General features: G+C 38.2%; 1 protein-coding gene and 1 long non-coding RNA gene across 5 annotated transcripts in view; one reads left to right on the top strand and one right to left on the bottom strand.

Annotated features, from left to right (window-relative positions):
• LOC132657186 (uncharacterized) overlaps positions 1–1,028 on the bottom strand; it is a 20,040-nt gene extending 19,012 nt beyond the window's left edge. Inside the window, exon 1 of the long non-coding RNA XR_009594980.1 lies at positions 727–1,028. This is a non-coding gene — a long non-coding RNA (uncharacterized LOC132657186). The remainder of the gene's footprint in view (positions 1–726) is intronic.
• Positions 758–21,945, top strand: ZNF639 (zinc finger protein 639). Of its 4 annotated transcripts, none has more exons than XM_042234208.2 (7): positions 758–788; positions 4,087–4,169; positions 5,005–5,076; positions 9,038–9,106; positions 10,110–10,220; positions 12,258–12,392; positions 12,532–21,945. In XM_042234208.2, exons 4-7 carry the CDS (start codon positions 9,049–9,051, stop codon positions 13,683–13,685), a joined length of 1,458 nt encoding a protein of 485 aa, XP_042090142.1. In that variant the 5' UTR covers positions 758–788; positions 4,087–4,169; positions 5,005–5,076; positions 9,038–9,048; the 3' UTR covers positions 13,686–21,945. The 4 variants fall into 4 exon arrangements, with proteins under 4 accessions (XP_042090142.1, XP_060249436.1, XP_027813987.1 ...); XM_060393453.1 differs by having other exon boundaries at positions 758–1,020; XM_027958186.3 differs by lacking the exon at positions 4,087–4,169.

Raw genomic sequence — 21,945 nt, 5'->3', positions numbered from 1 at the left:
AATCATTAATGAATAAAACCTAGTCTCTACACCCTCACAAGCTCACTTTACTAATTTGTAAATTTGGACTAACAACCTTAACTCTTTGTCAAAAAGATTAAACGTGATCACACCCCGTTCCCAAGTTTATTTATGCTCACTTAATTTAATCTTCTCTACATCTGCTCCTAGAAACTCAAGGTCAGAACAAGTGAAATCATCTAATCCAATCCGCCATAATTTCACATTCATTCCACCAACATTTTTTGAGGCAGGGAATTCAGATAAAGACTGACCCGCGATCCTTTATATTTCCCCTTCTGCACTGCGGACGGCTGCCCTTTTCGTCCCCAACAGGCGGCATTCCACTCTGTGGGGTTTGAAATGCCACATGCCTTGCCTAACCCGACCAAGACCATTCTCGCCCGTCCCCATGGAGGAACTTGGTGGGAAAAGGGTGTCTGGCGCGCGCTGCTGCTCCCACTTCCTCTGGGCGGGAGGGAGAGCGGGGCGGCGGTGGTGGAGGGAGTTCCCTCGGCAGCCTCGCCAGGAGCAATTCTAGAGGGTGGAATCACCCGCTCTTTCCGGGACGCGCGGTACCCTTCCCGGAAGGCACCCGCGAAGGCGCGGAGGTGCCTGCAGGGGGCGCGGGCCGCCGAGCCGCCCCGGGGGCTGGAGGCCGGTGGTCCCTCCTAGCCCGGGAGCGAGGCGAGGCCAAGCCGCTCGCTCCCCAGCCCCCACTCTCACCTCGTCACCTCCCCGCCCTCTCGGCGGGCCTGAGGCGTGCGGCGCAGGCGCGAAGCGCGGCGGTGAGTGTGGCCGCGGAGCCTGGGCCCGGGGCCTCGCAGGCTGGGCGTAGGGCGCGCGGGGAGGGAGTGGGGCCGGCCCGGCGGAGCGCCGGGGAGCTCGAGGGCCAGAAGCGGCGCCGCCCGCCGCCGTGCGCCTGCGGGCAGGGCTGCGCTACCCCTCCGCCCGCGCTCGGGCGTCTCGGCCGCCGCCTCGCAGCTGCGCCTGGGCTGGCCGGGCGGGCCCCGGGGACTGGTGAGTGTGAGGGCGGAGCGGCCCGGGCGCCGGACTGCTGCAGGGGCCGCGGGCGTGCGGGCGCAGCTTCCTGCGGGAGAGGGCAGGGAAGACCGGATGGCGCCTTTAAAACTGAAACCCTGCCTTCGTTTTCTGGCGGGATGGCGCGCCCCTCCCCCATCCCGAAGGCAGTTCCAACCCTGCGGAGGGCACCTCGGCCCCGGCTGGCCTCGGTCCCCCGCTGCTTTTTTTCCGAGTGGTGCCTTTGGGGTCGGGACTTGGGACTCCTGGCTAGTCGCCGGGCCCGAATGGGGCCAGTACGTGGCGCGCGGGTGGAGAAGCCGGGTCCCGATGGCTCCTGCGCGGCCTCTCTGGGCCGCGGGCCCCCATCCGTGCCACGCTGGCCCTCAGGCCTTGCCGGCTGGCGTGGTGACCCTCCGGCGGCGCATCCTTTGCCCGCGCCGGGAGTCACAACCTTCAGGCTCTTAAGCCCCCAGCCAGTATAGTCTAAGGCACTTATTAGGGTACTTCGAACCCATTTTGGTTTTGTTTTTTAGTACAATCTAGGGACAAGAGTGCTTTGAGGCAGTTTATCTGTAAGCAAAGAGATAAAGCAAACACTGACACTAAATGGGACGTGTGGTGGGTTCTAAAGTTTCCTGCAGCATTTTTGTTTTCTCCTGTCTTTCAAAATCTGGAAAAGATACACTTGTTTCAAAATGAGGCTGGGGAACAACATGCTTCTAAAACTCTTTAGTAGAGAACCGCTTTTTATTGTAAATGCTTGTCTTATATATATTTACATTGCATGAAAGGTCTTAAAAAGATTGAACTCTTTGATACAAGTGCTGACTGCCGGTAGGAGTCTGCCGATCTGTATTGTGGTTTGTACTTAGACGTTCTTATTGTTGAAGAAGTGACAGCTGGAAAGATGATTACAAGTGTCTTCTAAGTTGTTTTTTTTTTTTTTAATGAGTGTTTTAGATGGCATGGTTAGCTTTTTGTAAATTTAAAGTATGTGTGAATCCCTTAGCATGAGCAAATGTCTACATGTCTATACTTTGGAATGTTTAGTCGCTAAGCCTTGTAGCTAAAGACTGTAGCCCACCAGGCTCTTCTGTCCATGGAATTTCCCAGGCAAGAATACCGGAGTGGGTTGCCATTTCCTTCTCCAGGGGATCTTCCCAAGCCAGGGATCCAACCGATTTCTCTTGTGTCTCCTTCATTATAGGCAGATTCCTTACCACCGAGCTACCAGGGAAGACCATGTTAACAGTGTTTTTCTGGATGAATAGATTCTAAGTGATTTAATTATTTTATTTTTCTGATTTTACTACAGTGGCATATTAATTTTATCTGTAGCTTTTTAAGTGAGGAAGAGGACTTGAGTGAAAAATTGCATGTTCAGAATCTTCCCATTAAAAGAGGAGGACTAGTGAGCAAATGTGTGTATGACATCCTTAGGTAAAAAGCCAGAGTTCATCAGAGCAGTTATACACACAAAAGGCACGTAAAAACATTTGCTGAAATGAAGGGTGGTTAGCATTTTTGGTCTTGAGTGGGCATTTTACCATCTTGCTTAAAGGAGGTCTGGTAAACTTTTGGATATTGTTCAGCCCTAGGTAGGAGTCAAACATTTCCTGATCAAGGTAATCCTGTTGTTTTCACCTGACAGTCTGAATCCTAGCCAACTTGCAACATTAATTCTAATGCCATGCTTGGTTTTCTTGCTTTTTTGAAAGAGTTTGAAGTGTTTAAAATGCTCGACTGACAGTTTTCAGTGTTCTGTCTGATACTTGTAAAACATTTAGAACATGAAGTATAAAGCTTTCAGCTGTGTAAATTCTGTACAAAAGAAGTATTAGAAATAAGTCTTAAGATTTTAGGTTACTACATAAATATGAAAACAGCTGTTGATTTTTTTTTAATGGACTTGATGGGGTGAGCTCAGGGAATGCTAATTTGTGTTGTTAGATGAGGCATTATACCTGTTGACACCATTTCTGCAAATATCATGGTTGTCAGTTTCTTTGATTCCTTCACCCTCCTCCCAGTTGGTGGCTGACTAAGGACTGGAAGCAAGATGTAACTTGCTGGTGACAGTGATTAGAAATGAAGATTTAATCGCACAATTGTAAACCCAGAAGTCAGAAGACACACTTTTTCATTACTGGCTCTTCTAATTAGTTGACTTCACTTTCAGTGAATTTGTTTCCTCCTCAGTAAAATTGGAGTAGATTTGATAGTAGACCTTCTATCTACCTTACAGGATTGTTGTGAAAATCAAGTAAAGAAAATTCTCAGTAAATTCAGCAGCACTTTATGTGTATGATTACATTATGTATAGTGCTGATAATTTGTTACTGCTCAGTAGGTAAGTCGTGTCCAGCTCTTGCGACCCCATGGACTGTGTATTTCCCACCATTCTCCTCTGTCCATGGTATTTCCCAGGCAGGAATTCTGGAGTGGGTAGCTGTTTCCTTCTTCAGAGGCTCTTCCTGACCCGGGATCAAACCTGATTCTCCTGCATTGGGAGGTGGTTTCTTTACCACTGAACCTCCTAGGAAGTCCAGTAATGATATACCCAGCACTTAATAAAGCAGCAAAAATAGTATGTGCATCTCAAGTTCCCTATTGCTAGAATTGAGATGAGAAATAACAATGCCAAGTTCTACCTACTGTGTACCTGTATCACCATGGTGATAAGAAAAGAAACTTATAAGTTCACAGAAAAAACTTTACAATGCATTTTTTTCTGACATTCCTTATTTTCCCACTGCTATAGTAGAAAGAACACTAATCTGAAATGGAAGAAAGAGTTCTCATTCTAACACTATTACTTCAGTTGGACTGATCACTTTATCTCCCTAAATAAAAGAGATTAAAAGCATAGAAAATCTTATGTTCAAGTTAGATCTCTGTTCAACCCTGTCACTTATTTACTATTCCCCTGACTTAAGTTTATGCCTTAATTTCCTTATCAGTTGTTGTTTAGCCATCATTTTATGTCAGACTCTGCGTTGGCTCCTTGGTCCATGGGATTTTCCAGGCAAGAATACTGAAGCATGTTGCCATTTCCTTTTCCAGGGGATCTTCCTGACCCATGGTCCCAACCTGTATCTCCTGCATCTTCTACAGTGCAGGCAGATTGTTTACCACTGAGCCACCTGGTAAGCCCTCTTTATGAGTAACAACGGATAGATAATAGTGATTTGGAGAGCGTGTTATAGATTTTTCTAATCATAGGTTTAAATAAAAAAGTATGTTCACAGCCTGGTACATAATTGGTGCCCAATAAATGATCATCATTATTATTCTACTAATAATCTATAAGGAGGATTTAAACAGTTTAAAATCTGTAATTTGGGAATTCCCTGGTGGTCCAGTGATTAGAACTCTATGCTTCGTACAGCGGGGGGCACATGTTCTATCCTTGATCAGGGAATCACGATCCCACAAGCCACCCCAGTGCAGCCAAAAAAGAGACCAAAAAAAGCCTGTACTAATTTGTCAGCTTTCATTATATTGGCTTTCACTGTGACTGAATATATTAATGGCAGGAGAAGGAAGTTCAATCCCTGGGTGGGAAAGATCCCCTGGAGTGGGAAATTGCAATCTACTCCAGTATTTTTCTCTGGAAAATCCCATGGACAGAGGAGCCTGGCAGACTACAGTCCATGGAGTTTCAAGAGGTTGGACTCAACTGAGCATGCGCAAATAAATTAATGAGATTTATATTCCTGTGTATTTATTTATGTTCCTTTTTTGGTGTTAAAATAGCTTTAGAAGGTAAATTCACTTCAAAGAAATATGACACATATTTATATATAGTGACATATTTATCAATTTATACAAGTTTTAGTACTTAATGCAGTATGTATTCAAAAACATATTGTACTAGAGTTAATTCTGTATAGCTTTCCAGTAAACTAACATCCAGTACCTTGAGTCTCAGAAATGAACTACATTTTTGCTCATAACACTTTTGTCCTGTTTTTCCTACAGGCATATTTCACCATCTGCGAAAACTTCCCTGTAATTCAGTTTTCCTCACTCCAGTATTAAGAATTACACCAAGTAAGTGGGATGTGGTAAAACTAGTTAGTCAATTTTATAACAGTCTATGGACATTTATTCAGTAGCTGCCACATCTGTTTTGTTCTCAATGGAATGTTGAGTGTGACCTCATGAGTAAGAAAAGGATATTTTCTTGAAAATTATATTCTGAGCCTCTGAATGATGAGGGTGATTTTTTTTACCCCCTCTGAAGCCAGAGGATTAATACAAATTTGTGACTATTTTTTTTGAAGAAGATGTGTGGCTTCAGTATTCTTGCCTTGAGAACCCCATGAGCAGTATGAAAAGGCAAAAAGATAGGACACTGAAAGATGAACTCCCCAGGTTGGTAGGTGCCCAATATGCTACTGGTGATCAGTGGAGAAATAACTCCAGAAAGAATGAAGGGATGGAGTCAAAGCAAAAACAACACCCAGCTGTGGATGGGACTGGTGATAGAAGCAAGGCTCAATGCTGTAAAGAGCAGTATTGCATAGAAACCTGGAATGTTAGGTCATGAATCAAGGCAAATTGGAAGTGGTCAAACAGGAGATGGCAAGAGTGAACATCAACATTCTAGGAATCAGTGAACTAAGATGGACTGGAATGAGTGAATTTAACTCAGATGACCATTATATCTACTACTGTGGGCAAGAATCCCTTAGAAGAAATGCAGTAGCCATCATGGTCAACAAAAGAGTCTGAAATGCAGTACTTGGATGCAATCTCAAAAACAACAGAATGATCTCTGTTCATTTCCAAGGCAAACCATTCAATATCACGGTAATTCAAGCCTATGCCCGACCAGTAATGCTGAAGAAGCTGAACTTGAACAGTTCTATGAAGACCTACAAGACCTAGAACTAACACCCAAAAAAGCTGTCCTTTTCATTACAGGGGACTGGAATGCAAAAGTAGGAAGTCAAGAAACACCTGGAGCAACAGGCAAATTTGGCCTTGGAGTACAGAATGAAACAGGGCAAATGCTAGTAGAGTTCTGCCAAGAGAATGCACTGGTCATAGCAAACACCCTCTTCCAACAGCACAAGAGAAGACTCTACACAGGGACATCACCAGATGGTCAACACCAAAATCAGATTGATTATATTTGCAGCCAAAGATGAAGAAGCTCTATACAGTCAGCAAAAACCAGACCGGGAGTTGACTGTGGCTCAGGTAATGAAGGCCTTATTGTCAAATTCAGACTGAAATTGAAGAAAGTGGAGAAAATCATTACACCATTCAGGTATGACCTAAATCAAATCCCTTATGACTATACAATGGAAGTGAAAAATAGATTTAAGGGACTAGATCTGACAGACAGAGTGCCTGATGAACTATGGAAGGAGGTTCATGGCATTGTACAGGATACAGGAATCAAGACCATCCCCAAGAAAAAGAAATGCAAAAAAGCAAAATGGCTCTCTGAGGAGGCCTTACAAATAGCTCTCTATAGAAGGGAAGCGAAAAGCAAAGGAGAAAAGGAAAGATAAAGGCATCTGAATGCAGAGTTCCAAAGAATAGCAAGGAGAGATAAGAAAGCCTTCCTCAGTGATCACTGCAAACAAACAGAGGAAAACAATAGAATGGGAAAGACTAGAGATCTCTTCAAGAAAATTAGAGATACCAAGGGAACATTTCACGCAAAGATGGGCTCAGTAAAGGGCAGAAATGGTATGCACCTGACAAAAGCAGAAGATATTAAGAAGAGGTGGCAAGAATACACAGAAGAACTGTACAAAAAAGATCGTCACAACCCAGATAATCACGATGGTGTGATCACTCACCTAGAGCCAGACATCCTGGAATGTGAAGTCAAATGGGCCTTAGGAAGCATCTCTGAACAAAGCTAGTGGAGGTGATGGAATTCCAGTTGAGCTATTTCAAATCCTGAAAGATGATGCTGTGAAAGTGCTGCACTCAATATGCCAGCAAATGTGGAAAACTCAGCAGTGGCCACAGGATTGGAAAAGGTGAGTTTTCATTTCAATCCCTAAGAAAGGCAATGCCAAAGAATGCTCAAACTACCGCACAATTGCACCATCTCACATGCTAGTAAAGTAATACTAAAAATCCTCCAAGCCAGACTTCAGCAATACGTGAACCGTGAACTTCCAGATGTTCATGCTGGTTTTAGAAAAGGCATAGAAACCAGAATTAAAGTGCCAGCATCTGTTGGATCATCGAAAAAGCAAGAGAGTTCCAGGAAAACATCTATTTCTGGTTTATTGACTATGCCAAAGCCTTTGACTGTGTGGATCACAATAAATTATGGAAAATTCTGAAAGAGATGGGAATACCAGACCACCTGACCTGCTTCTTGAGAAACCTGTATGCAGGTCAGGAAGCAACGGTTAGAACAGGACATGGGACAGACTGGTTCCAGATAGAAAAAGGAGTAGGTCAAGGCTGTGTATTGTCACCCTGCTTACTTAACTTCTATGCAGAGTACATCATGAGAAACGCTGGGCTGGAAGAAGCACAAGCTGGAATCAATATTGCCAGGAGAAATATAAGCAACCTCAGATATGCAGATGACACCACTCTTATGGCAGAAAGTGAAGAGGAACTAAAGAGCCTCTTGATGAAAGTGAAAGAGGAGAGTGAAAAAGTTGGCTTAAAGCTCAATATTCAGAAATCTAAGATTATGGCATCCGGTCCCATCATTTCATGGCAAATAGTTGGGGAAACAGTGTCAGACTTTATTTTTCTGGGCTCCAAAATCACTGCAGATGGTGATTACAGCCATGAAATTAAAAGACACTTACTCCTTGGAAGGAAAGTTATGACCAACCTAGACAGCATATTGAAAAGCAGAGACATTACTGTGTCAACAAAGGTCCTTCTAGTCAAGGCGATGGTTTTTTCCAGTAGTCATGTATGGATGTGAGAGTTGGACTGTGAAGAAAGCTGAGCGCTGAAGAATTGATGCTTTTGAACTGTGGTGTTGGAGAAGACTCTTGAGAGTCCCTTGGACTGCAAGGAGATCCAACCAGTCCATCCTAAATGAGATCAGTCCTGGGTGTTCATTGGTAGTTATGATGTTGAAGCTGAAACTCCAAAACTTTGACCACCTGATGCAAAGAGCTGACTCATTTGAAAATACCCTGATGCTGGGAAAGATTGAGGGCAGGAGGAGAAGGGGATGACAGAGGATGAGATGGTTGGATGGCATCACCGACTCAATGGACATGGTTTGGGCGGACTCTGGGAGTTGGTGATGGACAGGGAGGCCTGGCGTGCTGCAGTTCATGGCCTTGCAAAGAGTCGGACATAACTGAACTGAACTGTGGCTTCAAAACTGTCCAAATATTCCCAACTGTAAGAAACATACCTATAAAACTCTTTTTTTGGTATCATAGGTACAATTTTTCTTTTATAGAAAATAAGCATTCAGTTCAGTTCAGTTGCTCAGTCGTGTCTGACTCTTTGCAACCCCATGAATCGCAGCATGCCAGGCCTCCCTGTCCATCACCAACCCCTGGAGTTCACTCAAACTCACATCCATCGAGTCGGTATTGCCATCCAGCCATCTCATCCTCTATCGTCCCTTTTTCCTCCTGCCCTCAATCGCTCCCAGCATCAGGGTCTTTTCCAATGAGTCAAATCTTCACATGAGGTGACCAGAGTACTGGAGTTTCAGCTTTAGCGTCATTCCTTCCAAAGAACACCCAAAACTGTTCTCCTTTAGAATGGACTGGTTGGATCTCCTTGCGGCTTATGTAATTATTCAGTTTTCACAATTACATCAACATTTGAAACGTTCTCAACCTCAGGAAGAAAGAAAACAGAACACAGCCTTTAAACTTGATCAGAAAAGTAATTTTAAAATATAAGCCAGATTGTTTAACATTTCTCTCTTGAAGTCGATTTTTATGACACATTTCCTATCGCCAGCCAATTTTTTTATTAGAAGAAATTTGCATAACAATATTAACACTTGTTATTTGTGATGTATTTGTTAAATTTTTCCATTTTTTAGATTAAAAAGATATGAATGAATATCCTAAAAAAAGAAAAAGGAAGACTTTACATCCTTCTCGTTATTCAGGTCAGTGTACGATTAAATTATTTAAAAGTTAGGCCGTGTTCAATTCTCATGCAGTTGTGTTTCCATCCATTTTCTCATAAATGATCTGATTAGAGTTAAATATCTGGGTGAACTTTTAGCTAAGAGGAAACTGTAAGTAAATTCTCTCAAAATATATTTCTCAATATCTGCTGTATGCTAGGCATACATCAGAATTTCACAGACATTTATTTTAATTCTCACAACTTCATAGTTTATAGATATTTAAGATTAGATATCCAAGTTACATACTTACATAGCATAATTGAGATTTGCCTGTGTTTCCCAAGCTTGTGCTTAAGTCTTAATAATAACCTTGATGGAAGTAATTTTCCATCATTGGAAAAAAACTTTATCCTGTACATTATTTTCAGAAATGTTTTAAGTTTCATTTTGATTATATGACTTTAGATCTTTTCTTTGAGTATGGCTCTACTATCTTGGCAAATAAGAGGTCTTGACCTCTTATGCTATGCACATGTATACTTGGGGCTGTCTCAGGTATACCTGGTAACCAACCCAGCCTACTTGTTTTTCATATCTGAGGAAATTAAACCTGGTCTACCTAACTGGCCCTTCCGAGGCAAGAGTTGAAATGACTGTCTTCAGAAGCCCTAACTGGTCCTCAGACCTTCCTCTGTGTATTATGCTTTCTCTGCAGTACATGGCAGATCTGCTTGGTAGTTAATTCAGTGTTTTTTGCAATTAACACATTTATTACATATTCATATTTTGTGGGACTCTTGACCATGAAAATTATATCTTAGTGTGTTTCTAAGTATTATATTTTAAATTGTATAATTTATGGTTATTTCAAGGCTCAAAGTCAATATCTGAATTATGAAAGCCTTCAGAATTCAAGAAAATATTAATACCTTATTACAATACTATGAAAATGTATTTATGTTGGATAAAGAGATGGCTGTCATTAGATGTTTATGTGTACGGTGTGCTTGAAAATTTTTTAATTTTGTTTTATGTTCAGATTCCTCTGGAATAAGCAGAATTGCAGATGGATTCAATGGAATTTTTTCTGATCATTGTTACAGTGTTTGTTCTATGAGACAACCGGACTTAAAATATTTTGACAACAAAGGTATATTTAAATTTTCCAAAATATTTTCATTCAAATTGCTTTTATAATTTTTCATTTCCTATTTGAAAATGTGGGTGAAAGTGATGATTTCAAAATGAGCAAGTATCTAAACTTGTTTTAAGAAAACAAGAGACTTTTGGGTAAGTGAATTTTAATTTTTAACATCATTTCAAACATATACATCAAAAACACATCCTCCTCTATCAGTTTTAGTCAGCTAGGAATTCGTGGCGAAGCAGGAGTGACCCAGAGTTTTGAGTATTTATGATGAAAAGTTAAGAATAGTGGTATTTCCGGGAGTTCCCTGATGGTCCAGTGGTTAAGACGCTGTACTTCCACTGCAGGGGGGTGCAGGTTTAATCCCTGGTTAGAGGGCTAAGATCCTAAGTGCCGTGTAGAGTGGAAAAAAAAAAAACCCCACACAGAAAGAACAGTGTTACACACAGTTGTTCTGCTCAGCTGCGTTTCTGTTTGGAGGGCTAATGGAAGGAAAGAACACAAGGTGAAGGATGTGGTCGTTTAAAGAACATTCAGTCAGAGACATCAGTATGAGCTCATATTTGGCTTAATATAGACACAGTTACATACAGAAACATTTATGGGATGTCAGTATATTTGTAGTAGTGCACATGCACGTATTTTCTGCTCTGTTAACTGAGAGTCTAACAGAAATAACATCCCAGTAGCAATGAGCACATCTCGTGCCCTGGTCCTGGTTTCTAATACCATTTTCCAATAGAAAGAATGAGGGCTTCTTGGAGAAATGGCTGATTCTAGTTCTGGAGCAGGAAACCTAAAAGATGAGCCTGGAGCATTTTGTTGTGCCAGAAAATAAGAAAGTACTCAACATATAGAGTCATTCAATACAAGTATGCCAAAGGAGCATAAGGAGCCAACTAAAAGAGCTCCTAGTAGCCAAAGCTGAAATAGTTGGAGAGGGGGAGAAATTGAACTATAACCCAAAGTATAAAATAAATATCCATGAGTCCATAGTGATATAAATAAATGATAGAATAAATAAATAAGGGACAAGAAACAAATCTGTACAGAGGAACTCCAGATTACTTACATAGGTAATGCTCCCTCAGGGAGGTGAAGCATAACTTTCCACTCCTTAAGTACAGACTGCACTCAGTAACTTAGTTCCAAACTGTAGAGTGTGGAAAGTAAAAGCGTGACTTTACAGTGGAGAAACCTGGTAAAGCCCCAGGTTATCAAGTTCAATGTCAGCAGTCATAATAATGTTAATAGTTTATACTCTTCTATATGATGTGATTTTTAAAACAAAGCAGTTTGCCTCTATGTTTACCTTCAAATAATCCATAAGGGAAAGGGAAGTCACTCAGTCGTGTCCAACTCTTTGCGACCCCATGGAATTTAGCCCACCAGGCTCCTCCATTCATGGAATTTTCTAGGCAAGAGTACTGGAGTGGGTTGCCATTTCCTTCTCCAGGGGATCTTCCCAACCCAGGGATCAAACCCGGGTCTCCCGCATTTCGGGCAGACGCTTCACCGTCTGAGCCATCCCAGTGTAATCTTGAGAAAGCAGAGTTAATTGGCGAGGCATCCTGCAAAATACCTGACCAGTCTCCGTAGGATTGTCATGGCCATCAAAAGCAAGGGAACTCTGAGAAACTGCCACAGCTAGCAGTAGCCTAGAGACATGACAAATAAATGTTATGTGTCCTGGATGGGACCATGGAACAGAAAAAGGATACTAGATAAAGACTAAGGAAATCGGGATGAAGTATGGACTTTAGTTAATGATAGCTTACCAGCATTTGGTCATTGTTATAACAAACAATGTAAGATGTTAATAATGGAGAGACTGAATGCGCGGTATGTGGGAATTCTCTGTATTAACCTTCTTATTTATTTACTTTGTAAATTTGAAACTTCTGAAAAATAGTCTTTTTTAAAAAGACATGATGTTGAAGCCCAGTTTTCTCTAGTGACTGACATTTCACTTTATCCACGTAATGTTTAATGTTTTGATTGATATAAATAGTAGGTATTTTTCCAAATTCTTTTTTACAGATGATGATTCTGATACAGAGACATCAAATGAATTGCCAAAATTTACAGATGGAATCAAAGCCAGAAATAGAAATCAAAACTACTTGGTTCCCAGTCCTGTACTTAGAATTCTAGACCACACTGTCTTTCCTACAGGTAAGAGAAACTAATAGCATCTGCACATTTTGTATAGTTCAGTGAAAAAAAGAATAAGTAAAATAAATTTTTTTTTGCCAATTACTATTTAATAGGTTTTATTTAGTAATAATAATAATAGTCTTGCTTTGTTTTTCAGAAAAATCTGCTGATATTGAAATTTGTGATGAAGACTGTGACTCCCCTGAATCAGTCCACCAGCAAACCCAAGAGGAGAGCCCCATAGAAGTTCACAATGCTGAAGATGTTCCAATTGCCGCAGAAGTGCATGCAATTTCTGAAGACTATGATATAGAGACAGAAAACAATTCCTCTGAGAGTCTCCAAGACCAAACTGATGAAGAGCCACCAGCTAAACTTTGCAAAATTGTTGACAAGAGCCAAGCTTTGAATGTGACTGCCCAGCAGAAATGGCCTTTACTGAGAGCTAACAGCAGTGGCCTCTATAAATGTGAACTTTGTGAGTTCAACAGCAAATATTTTTCTGATTTAAAGCAGCATATGATCTTGAAGCACAAGCGTACTGATTCAAACGTGTGTCGAGTATGCAAAGAGAGTTTCTCTACCAACATGCTTCTGATTGAACATGCCAAACTCCATGAAGAGGACCCCTACATATGTAAATACTGTGATTATAAGACCGTAATTTTTGAGAACCTCAGCCAGCACATTGCAGACACCCATTTTAGTGATCACCTTTATTGGTGTGAGCAATGTGACGTACAGTTCTCCTCAAGCAGTGAACTCTACCTACATTTCCAGGAGCACAGCTGTGATGAACAGTACTTGTGTCAGTTCTGTGAACATGAAACGAATGATCCAGAAGACTTGCATAGCCATGTGGTAAATGAGCATGCATGTAAATTAATAGAGTTAAGTGATAAGTATAACAATGGGGAACATGGACAGTATAGCCTCTTAAGCAAAATCACATTTGACAAATGTAAAAACTTCTTTGTTTGTCAAGTATGTGGGTTTCGGAGTAGACTTCATACAAATGTTAACAGACATGTTGCCATTGAACATACTAAAATTTTTCCTCATGTTTGTGATGACTGTGGGAAAGGCTTCTCAAGTATGCTAGAATATTGCAAACATTTAAATTCACATTTATCTGAAGGGATTTATTTATGTCAATACTGTGAATATTCAACAGGACAGATTGAAGATCTTAAAATTCATCTAGATTTCAAGCATTCGGCTGATTTACCTCATAAATGTAGTGACTGCTTGATGAGGTTTGGAAATGAAAGGGAATTAATAAGTCACCTTCCAGTCCATGAAACAACTTGATTGTTCTCCTTTAACTTCCATAATGTTGATGTGAAATAATAAATTCAACTATTTTGAAAATGTTAAAATGAATGATTTTAAATACAACTTGTGAGAATTGTCTTTAACAAGATCTTTTTAATTGCCAGTTTTCTTGGCATTGCTGCCTTTTCAGTATATAGTTGTATCCTAAACGTGATATTTTCAATGCATTTGTGATTTTAACCACTTTTGGTAACTGTCATTGTGTTTCTTGCATGTGCTCTGATCTTATGAGTTGATAGGAAATATACACTAAAGAAACTGTAGTTTTCCTTCCATAAATACAGGTGTTACAAACTTTTTCTTCTTTAAACTCAAAACAAGATCAGTCTTTCATGGATGAAGTCATTAAAGTACTGCACTTGCAGAGCTAAAGTGCAACATAGTGCACAATTAAGGCCACTGATACTCCCGTTAAGAAGATCCAGCCCGTGCTTTTGCATTCCCCAGGAGTTCCTATCCCCAGGACAGTCAGTGCTCTCCATCTGTGTGAGCCTTTCAGTGGCACTAGGAGCCCCATGTTACGGTAAGAGGGAAAGATCTGATTTTCTATGCAATCCTTTTTTTTTTGGTAATCCTTATTTTAGCCCCTATCCATGTGCTAAATAATCTTAGATGGGGAGGAACTGATAAAGGGGTTAAACGATAAAGGAACATTTCATAACTCATTTATAAATGAAACAGGTCATTTGTAATCTGTTCATTTTCAGTTATGCAACTGCAAAGTCATGCCTGAACTTCTGATACCAAATCATTTGTTTTCTGAGAAAACCCACTGAAGTATTAAAATAGAAATAGGAAGGTATGAGAGGTTGGGGTTGCTGTTATGAGAAGGTATAAATTACTTTTGATAATGGTAAATCAGTCTTAGCGTCTGTATTTTCTGTGGCTGCCATAACAAATTATCACAAACTGAGTGGCGTAAAAAGTAGAAGTTTATTGTCTCACAGTTGCAGAGGCTAGAAATTCAAAATTGAAATGTTAGCATAGTTGGTTCCTTCCGAGAGCTGTAAAGGAAGAATCTGTTCTCGGCTACTCTCCTTGACTTATATGTGGTCATCTTCATGTTCACATGGTCTCCGTGTGTCCAAGTCTGTCTCCCTTTTACAGGGAATCAAGCAGTCATTGGATTAAGGCCTACCTTGCCAAGCTCATTTTAACCTAATAAAGACACTATCCCTAAATAAGGTCATATTCCATTACTTCAACATATGAACTGGGGAGACTGAGGGAGACACAACCACCACAATTCAGTAACAGCTTCTTAAATAGTATCAAGAAGATGGTATTTTGCGCATCGTTGGCCTCAAATAAAATAAACACTGCTGCTAGCAAACTACTGTCACTCAGGAATATTAATATAGTTGAAAAGACTGGTTTATAACCTATGGTTTTCCCACCTTGAGACCCATGGGAGTTTAGTCTGTTTTGTAAACAGTGACAGCAATAAGTTTTTCAAAACCATTTTTAAGTAAGTAAATAAAGTCACTCAGTCGTGTCCAACTCTTTGTGACCCCATGGACTGCAGCCCACCAGGCTCCTCCATCCATGGGATTCTCCAGGCAAGAATACTGGAGTGGGTTGCCATTTCCTTCTCCAGGGGATCTTCCCGACCCAGGGATTGAACCCAAGTCTCCCTCATTAGAGGCAGACCCTTTAACCTCTGAGCCACCAGGGAAGCTTCCACCCTTTTGTTGTATATGCATACTTGTATTCCTAGAAATCACCATTCCATCTGATTATACCATTCCAGGTAGGGCTGTCTGATAAAAACTTTTCTTAGAAGACTTAAAATTGTAATTAAATTGGAAGAAAACCTTAGAAGCCATCTGATCTACATCCTCTTGTTTTCTATGTTTCTTATAGAAACAGGTTATCATTAGGCCGAGGTCACAAAACCAGTTAGAGCAGACAGGAGTGGAATCCAAGTTATTTGGCTTCCAGTCTAGTGATGTTTCCATTACACCATGTTATAAAAATCTGAGCTTTGTCCTTGGGATATTTTTCATGACTATATCCTAGCCAAGAATTGCCTTCTTGGTAATTCAGTTTTTATACTTTTTCAATATCCATTCAGCTTCAGGAATTTGATTTTCAGAAAACAAACCTTAAGTAATGACTTGGTTTGTTTTTATTTTCTAATTGTGTATCTTATAGCATTACATTTTTGGTCAGGCATTAGTAATCAAATCAGAGATTGTAATGGAACAACTCAAGAGGCATTAAATCCAAGTTTTAGAACTGTATAATTTGGTGTTTTTTTGATGAATCTGCAGCTTGAGGCCACATTTTACTGCCAGTTTGTCCAATAAAATCTTTTTGCTTTGACTCAGCTTTCAAATAAGCCTATGAGTGACCATTAAATTGCTGCGGTAGCAAGTCTATATTTTTAGTTTAATGAACTTCTTTGGAAAAACAAACTTACCTGAAAAAATTTTCTAACTGCTTCTGTATTTTTTCTACTCAAATTCTACTGTACTCTTGTGACTCGAGAATACATAACAAAATACACAATAGAATTATTGTCAGCAGTGAACAACAGTGATGGGTCTCTTGTTTTTTTCCTTTCATCTTCACCTTGAAATGAGTGTTATTTGAAAATGGTTGTGTGATATTCAAAAGCCTCTCTTCCTGCTTGTAAATCTGCCAGTTTTCGCATTTTAAATCGCCTTTCTTGGGTTCCTCTGAATATGTGTCATCACATACTAACCAGTTTCTTCTTTTCACAGGGTCCACAGCTTGTTAGGTGATTGCTGAATTATTCACAGGTGTAGCACATACAGGTTTCTGGGGGGTTTTCTCCCTAGTAAACTAACAATATTCCTAATTTTTAAATCTGATTTTCTGAATTAATTCCTGGCACTTTACAGTTTGTCTTAGCTTGTTTTCTCAGTCTTACTACCTTTTACAAGCAGGTTAATATATCCCCCGAACTACTGTGATTAATTTTTAATGGAATTCTGATGACTTAAAAGCACTAAAGTGACATAATTTGAAAAAGCTAATAAAAATCAACCAGCCACAATCCTCCTGGGAAGCAGGTTGACTTAAAATAATCAATACTACTTACTTAACTGAAAGTAAATAGTTAACGATTAACTGTAAATCCCAACAGAGAAGCAAATTTGGTTAGTCAGTTTTACACTACAATTAACAGTCTCATCCCTGTAAATTAAAAATGAACTTTTGAAGATAGTCTTTTGTAACTTTCAGTTCTAATGACTGAAGATACAGAATATCTATTAGAATTTCTATTCATGGCATTGTGTTTATGAATTTTAAATATACCTTGTATTGGTTTAGCTTTCCATAAATTAATATCTTAAGATAACATTCAAATCTAAGAGAAAGAAATGTGTACATTTATGGTGTAAAATATAAGTACACAAAGCTTAAAGTTGTCACATGTAATTTACATCTTTATATGAAAAAATTTTATTGGTGTTTGCTCTATACTAATTATTTGAAAATAATTTTCTTTTTTTTTTTTTTGAAAATAATTTTCTATACAAAGATTTTCCATATTAAAGCATCACCACGACTTCCTTACTAAGTTCATCCTCTTTAATAACCTTGATATTAAACTAGTAACTCCCTGAACCTAAAATAAATCACATTTGTGAAAAGTAATTTCTTTATTGTAAAAAGAAACATTGCTAAATAGGAATATTGTATTGTCTACTGGTTTTATTCACATTTTTTTAAAAATGACTTTAAATTCTTTTTTTAAAGGAATTTTTTTTGCCATAACTGTTAAGTTTATTGTTATTTTGAGTTTTAAATAGGCAAACAGATATGACCTGGAAAATCTTTTTTTTGCTGCTAAAAATATTGAACTGAATGAATAATACATTGAAAATTTTAATGAAAAGTATATTTTGAATAAAAACAATGTTTTCTGGGTTTTAATATCTAGATAGTGTCTGCTACTGAAAAACATTACAGATGAACTAGTTGGTACTTTTGCACTTACTCTTCAGAGTAAGCTGAGATTAGGAATTGGAATCAAATGAAAATAACACAGAAGCATCATTTCTGGTGGGTGATGGGGTTGTTTTTTGTTTTGTTTGGGGGAGGGGTGTTAGTTTTTGGTTTTGATCATCTGCCTAAAGACCATTTACCATGATTTTGGTTGGCTGAAATATGAAAGTACTGAATTCTTTTTTCTTGCCGACCTTGCACATTTTATTTAGGGTTATCACTTCTCTGCTATAACCTTATGTTTCTGAAATATATTGCTCAAGCTATATTCTATGACTGATTACCCTTCTTTTTGCAACCCTTTCTCACCTCATTTAGATTTTCAGACAGTCTCAAGAGAGTAAAATTTTCCCAGTTAGCAAGGAGACAGTGGATGTCTTAATTCTTCTTTCTCTCTATTCTGCAATCTGTTAACTTACTCCTTTCATACCATATACCTCATCACTCACTTCTACACCCTATAAATATTTTATAATTTCCTGTCTAACAGAAGTAGTGAATTGGTAAGTTTTAATGTGTCTATTTTAGATTTTTAAGAAGCAGAATATCATGGCACTTTTCTTTCTGGCTGTGCTGCACTTGTGGAATCTTAATTCCCCAACCAGAGACTGAACCCAGGCCACAGTAGTGAAAGCGCTTAGTCCTAACCACTGGACCGCCAGGGAGTTCCCTCATAACACTTCTTTATGGTTATAAGATTATAGTTAATTGCATTCTTTATTGAACAACTAAATTGCCGAAGTAGAAAAACTAACACAGAATGACAGAATGTTAATTTGGAAGGAACCTCAGAAATCATCTAATCTAGACCCATAAAGCACATTACATAAAAATAATTGTATATAGTACATAATTTTATTTTATGGTTTTAAATTATATGTTGTAAAATGTAACATCAAATCTCATTCATGAATACTTTTACTTAGGACAGAACTGATTTTGTTTTTTTTAAGCAAACGTTTAAAGGAAGACATGAAGTAAATAATGATTCATTGACATGGAAAAAAATAGGCAGGTAAAACATGGATGACAAATTTGAGAATACAAAATCCTTATCTAAACTTCTTATTTATAGCTCAAAACATGGTTCTGTAACATCGTTAGTCGAATGCTTTTTAAGCTATAATAAATAAGACATAATTCTCTACCACTCTTCAAAGAATTTTAGAAAAAGTGAAAATGTATCCTGTTTTTTCAGTGAAATGTCATACCAGACAACTGAAGAGAGAAAATAATGTAATGGAGGGTACTAATGTCATTGGCATTAGACCTTATTTTCCTGTTAGCTAACCATAAATTGTGTGAGTAACCAAGGACAATGGATGTAATGTTACCAAGTTTTTCTTTCAACTCCTTAAAAACCTGTTTCACTACTAGTCTGTTTAACAACTATGGAATGTCTCTTCTCGAGCTATATGCATTTACCATACAGGGCAGGAAACTCTTCTCTGTCATTCTTCAGAACTCCAGTTAAATATGAAGCTGGAGTGCCTTTTGTGTTTCTAACTGTTCACTTTCTATATAATGCTACCATAAACATTCCTGTATGTGTTAAGGTGTTTGGGATTTTTTTTTTTTTTATCCCTTGGAGGGATGTGGGCTTTCTGTAAATATGTTTTGTATGCTTGTGATTAAATACATCCAAAATATTATCCAGACTGGCTCAAGTTTATACACCCATCAGATGATCATGTTTCCCTGCATCCTTATAGACAATAAAGTGAATTGATTTTGGTAAATCTGAAGGGCATAAAGCAGTATGTTACTATTGTTTGAATTTGCATTGTTTGATTACTAACAAGATTGGAAATGTCTTCATATGTTCATGAGACACTTTGGTTTCTCATTTCGTGAAGTGCTTCTGCATATGCTTTGTTTTTTTGTTTGTTTGTTTTTGCAGTGAAAGCCCAATGACCTAACCACTGGACCACCAGGGAATTGCCCTTTGTCTGCTTTTCTATTGGGTTTTCTGGTTACTTTTGAGAAGCTCTTTAAAATTTTTAATTATTGGTCCTTTGTTGATGATACACACTGCAAAGAATAGATTCCCAGATTGCCATCCATTGCTGATGTCTTGTTGAACACAAATCTTTACATTTCATGTGGATAGATCCATCACGTTTTACCTTACAGGTTGTGCTTTCTACCACCTTGTTAGAAAGCACAACCTTGTGCTTTCTACAGTCTTGTTAACAAACTCCTCTGTAAACCCAAAGTCACAGAACTGTTTTCCTACATTTTCTCCTAGTAATGTTCTGGTTGTAACTTTTGTGTTTAGGTCTGAATTTCTCTGTATGTAAGAATGATTCAAGTTTTTTGTTCATTCAAGTGAGCCAATTTCATCGGTACTATTTGTTAAATAATGCATTCTTCTCCCAGTGATTCATGATAACAATTTGACCGTATATCACTCCCCATGGGCATAATTGGCATACAAATTTGTGTCTGTACTCATTATATTCCTAGCTGTTCCTGCAATTGTATCACGTTTTAACAGTTACTTCAAACATTATAGCTTTCCAGTATGTCTTTCTTTTAATTGGAGTATGATTGCTTTACAGTGTTATGTTTTTGTTGTATAATAAAATGAATCAGCTCTATGTGTACATATATCCCCTCCCTTTTGGATCTCACTCCCCAATCCCCATCCCATGTGTAAAATAAATAGCTAGTGGAAACTGCTATAAAGCACAGAAAGCTCAGTTCAGTACAGTATGTGTTAATATCAAGTAGTGTGCAGCTCAGTACAGTATGCCTTAATATCAGGTAGCGTGAATTTATTCTCTTTGCTCTTCTTTTGAGAATTGTTTTAGCAATTGGTGGACTTTTCCTTCTTCCATGTAAATTTAGAATCAGTTCCAAATTCTATCTAAAGTCTTGTTGGAATTGCATTACAATTATGATCATTTTAGAGGGAATTGACATCATTATAGTGTTAAATCTTTGCTTTCATAAACATTGTATTTTTCTCCATTTACTTAGGTCTCTTTTAATGTTCTTTAAAATTTTTTCCATAAAGGTTGTATGCAGTTTTTTTTTAAGTCAATAGCTAGATTCTTTAGTTTTGGTTGCTTTGACATGCTTTCTTGTTTTCCAATTGGTTACTGCATGTTTACAGGAAAGCTTCTGAATTTTGAAATATTGATTTTGCATATAGAAATGTTTGGGTTTTAATCTTTTTAGTTTTAATAGCTGTCTTTCCTTAATTTTTAATGTAAATCATCATATAATTGTCATAAATTATATACTTATTTTTTTACTCCTAGTCTGCGAGTCCCGAATGGCTCTTTTTTTCTTATCACAGAATTTGTCAGTTCCTCCACTCCCATAAACAGCAGGAATAGCATTAGCAGGCATTCCTTTTTTTGTTCCTAGCCTTAAGTGTAAGACTGCTCTAATCTCCCTGTCAAGTATATTTTCTAGTCAATAACTAGATTCTTTAGTTGCCTTTAGCAGTTTTCTTAGTTTTGAAGACTTTTTATTGTAAGTAGGATTAAACTTTAGCAGTGATTTTTTTTCTATAGCTATTGAGATAAACATGGGCTTTCTCCTATAAGTCTGCTAATATGAATTTCATTGGTTGATTTTCTAATATTGAATTATCTTTGTATTTCTAGGAAAACTGTACCTGTAGAAAAAAAATTTTAATACAGTGTTGGATTCAGTTAGCTAATATTTCACACAGGATATTTGCCTCTATAGTCATACATGTGATTTTCCTTACTTACACCTCCTATAAGTGGTATTAAGTTTATTCTAGTCTTATAAGTGAGTTGGGCTGTTTTTTTCTCTTGTTCTATGCTTTACAAAAACCTGTATGAGATAAGATTAATCTTTTCTTGAAAGATTTAGTAAAGGGTTATCTCTAAAGTCATTTAGGCTGGCTTGTTTTTGTTATATATGGGAAATTGCCATTTCAATTTTTTGAATACTTACTAGTTTTTCATAAGTTTTTAAATAATTGAATTTTAGTTTTTGTTCATCTCTATTTGTTTTATTTAGCCTTTATATTTAATTCTTTTCTCCTTTCTTCTTTATGTTTATTCATGTGGTTTTTGCCTATGAGTATTCCATAATAAGAAAAATGATGGATTAAGTTACTTATATGAAAACACTTATTTTTATAATCTATAACATGTAATGTCACTTTTATTTGAAATACAGTAATTATATTAAACATGTAGTTGTTATTTGTAAAGTGATACTATTATGATTTTAAAAATTCAAATAATATAAATAAAGCAAAAGTTACCTTTGA

Source organism: Ovis aries, chromosome 1 (assembly GCF_016772045.2).
Source record: "Ovis aries strain OAR_USU_Benz2616 breed Rambouillet chromosome 1, ARS-UI_Ramb_v3.0, whole genome shotgun sequence".
NCBI classification, from domain to species: domain Eukaryota; kingdom Metazoa; phylum Chordata; class Mammalia; order Artiodactyla; family Bovidae; genus Ovis; species Ovis aries.
This window is presented reverse-complemented; position numbering and strand designations above follow the sequence as displayed.

What these genes read in the sequence shown, in the direction of transcription:
- ZNF639 (XM_027958186.3), top strand. Translation starts at nt 9,049, where the DNA reads ATGAATGAATATCCTAAAAAAAGAAAAAGGAAGACTTTACATCCTTCT. An exon ending in AAAATATTTTGACAACAAAG is followed by an intron (nt 10,221 to 12,257) that starts GTATATTTAAAT and finishes TCTTTTTTACAG; the next exon opens with ATGATGATTCTGATACAGAG. An exon ending in CCACACTGTCTTTCCTACAG is followed by an intron (nt 12,393 to 12,531) that starts GTAAGAGAAACT and finishes TTTGTTTTTCAG; the next exon opens with AAAAATCTGCTGATATTGAA.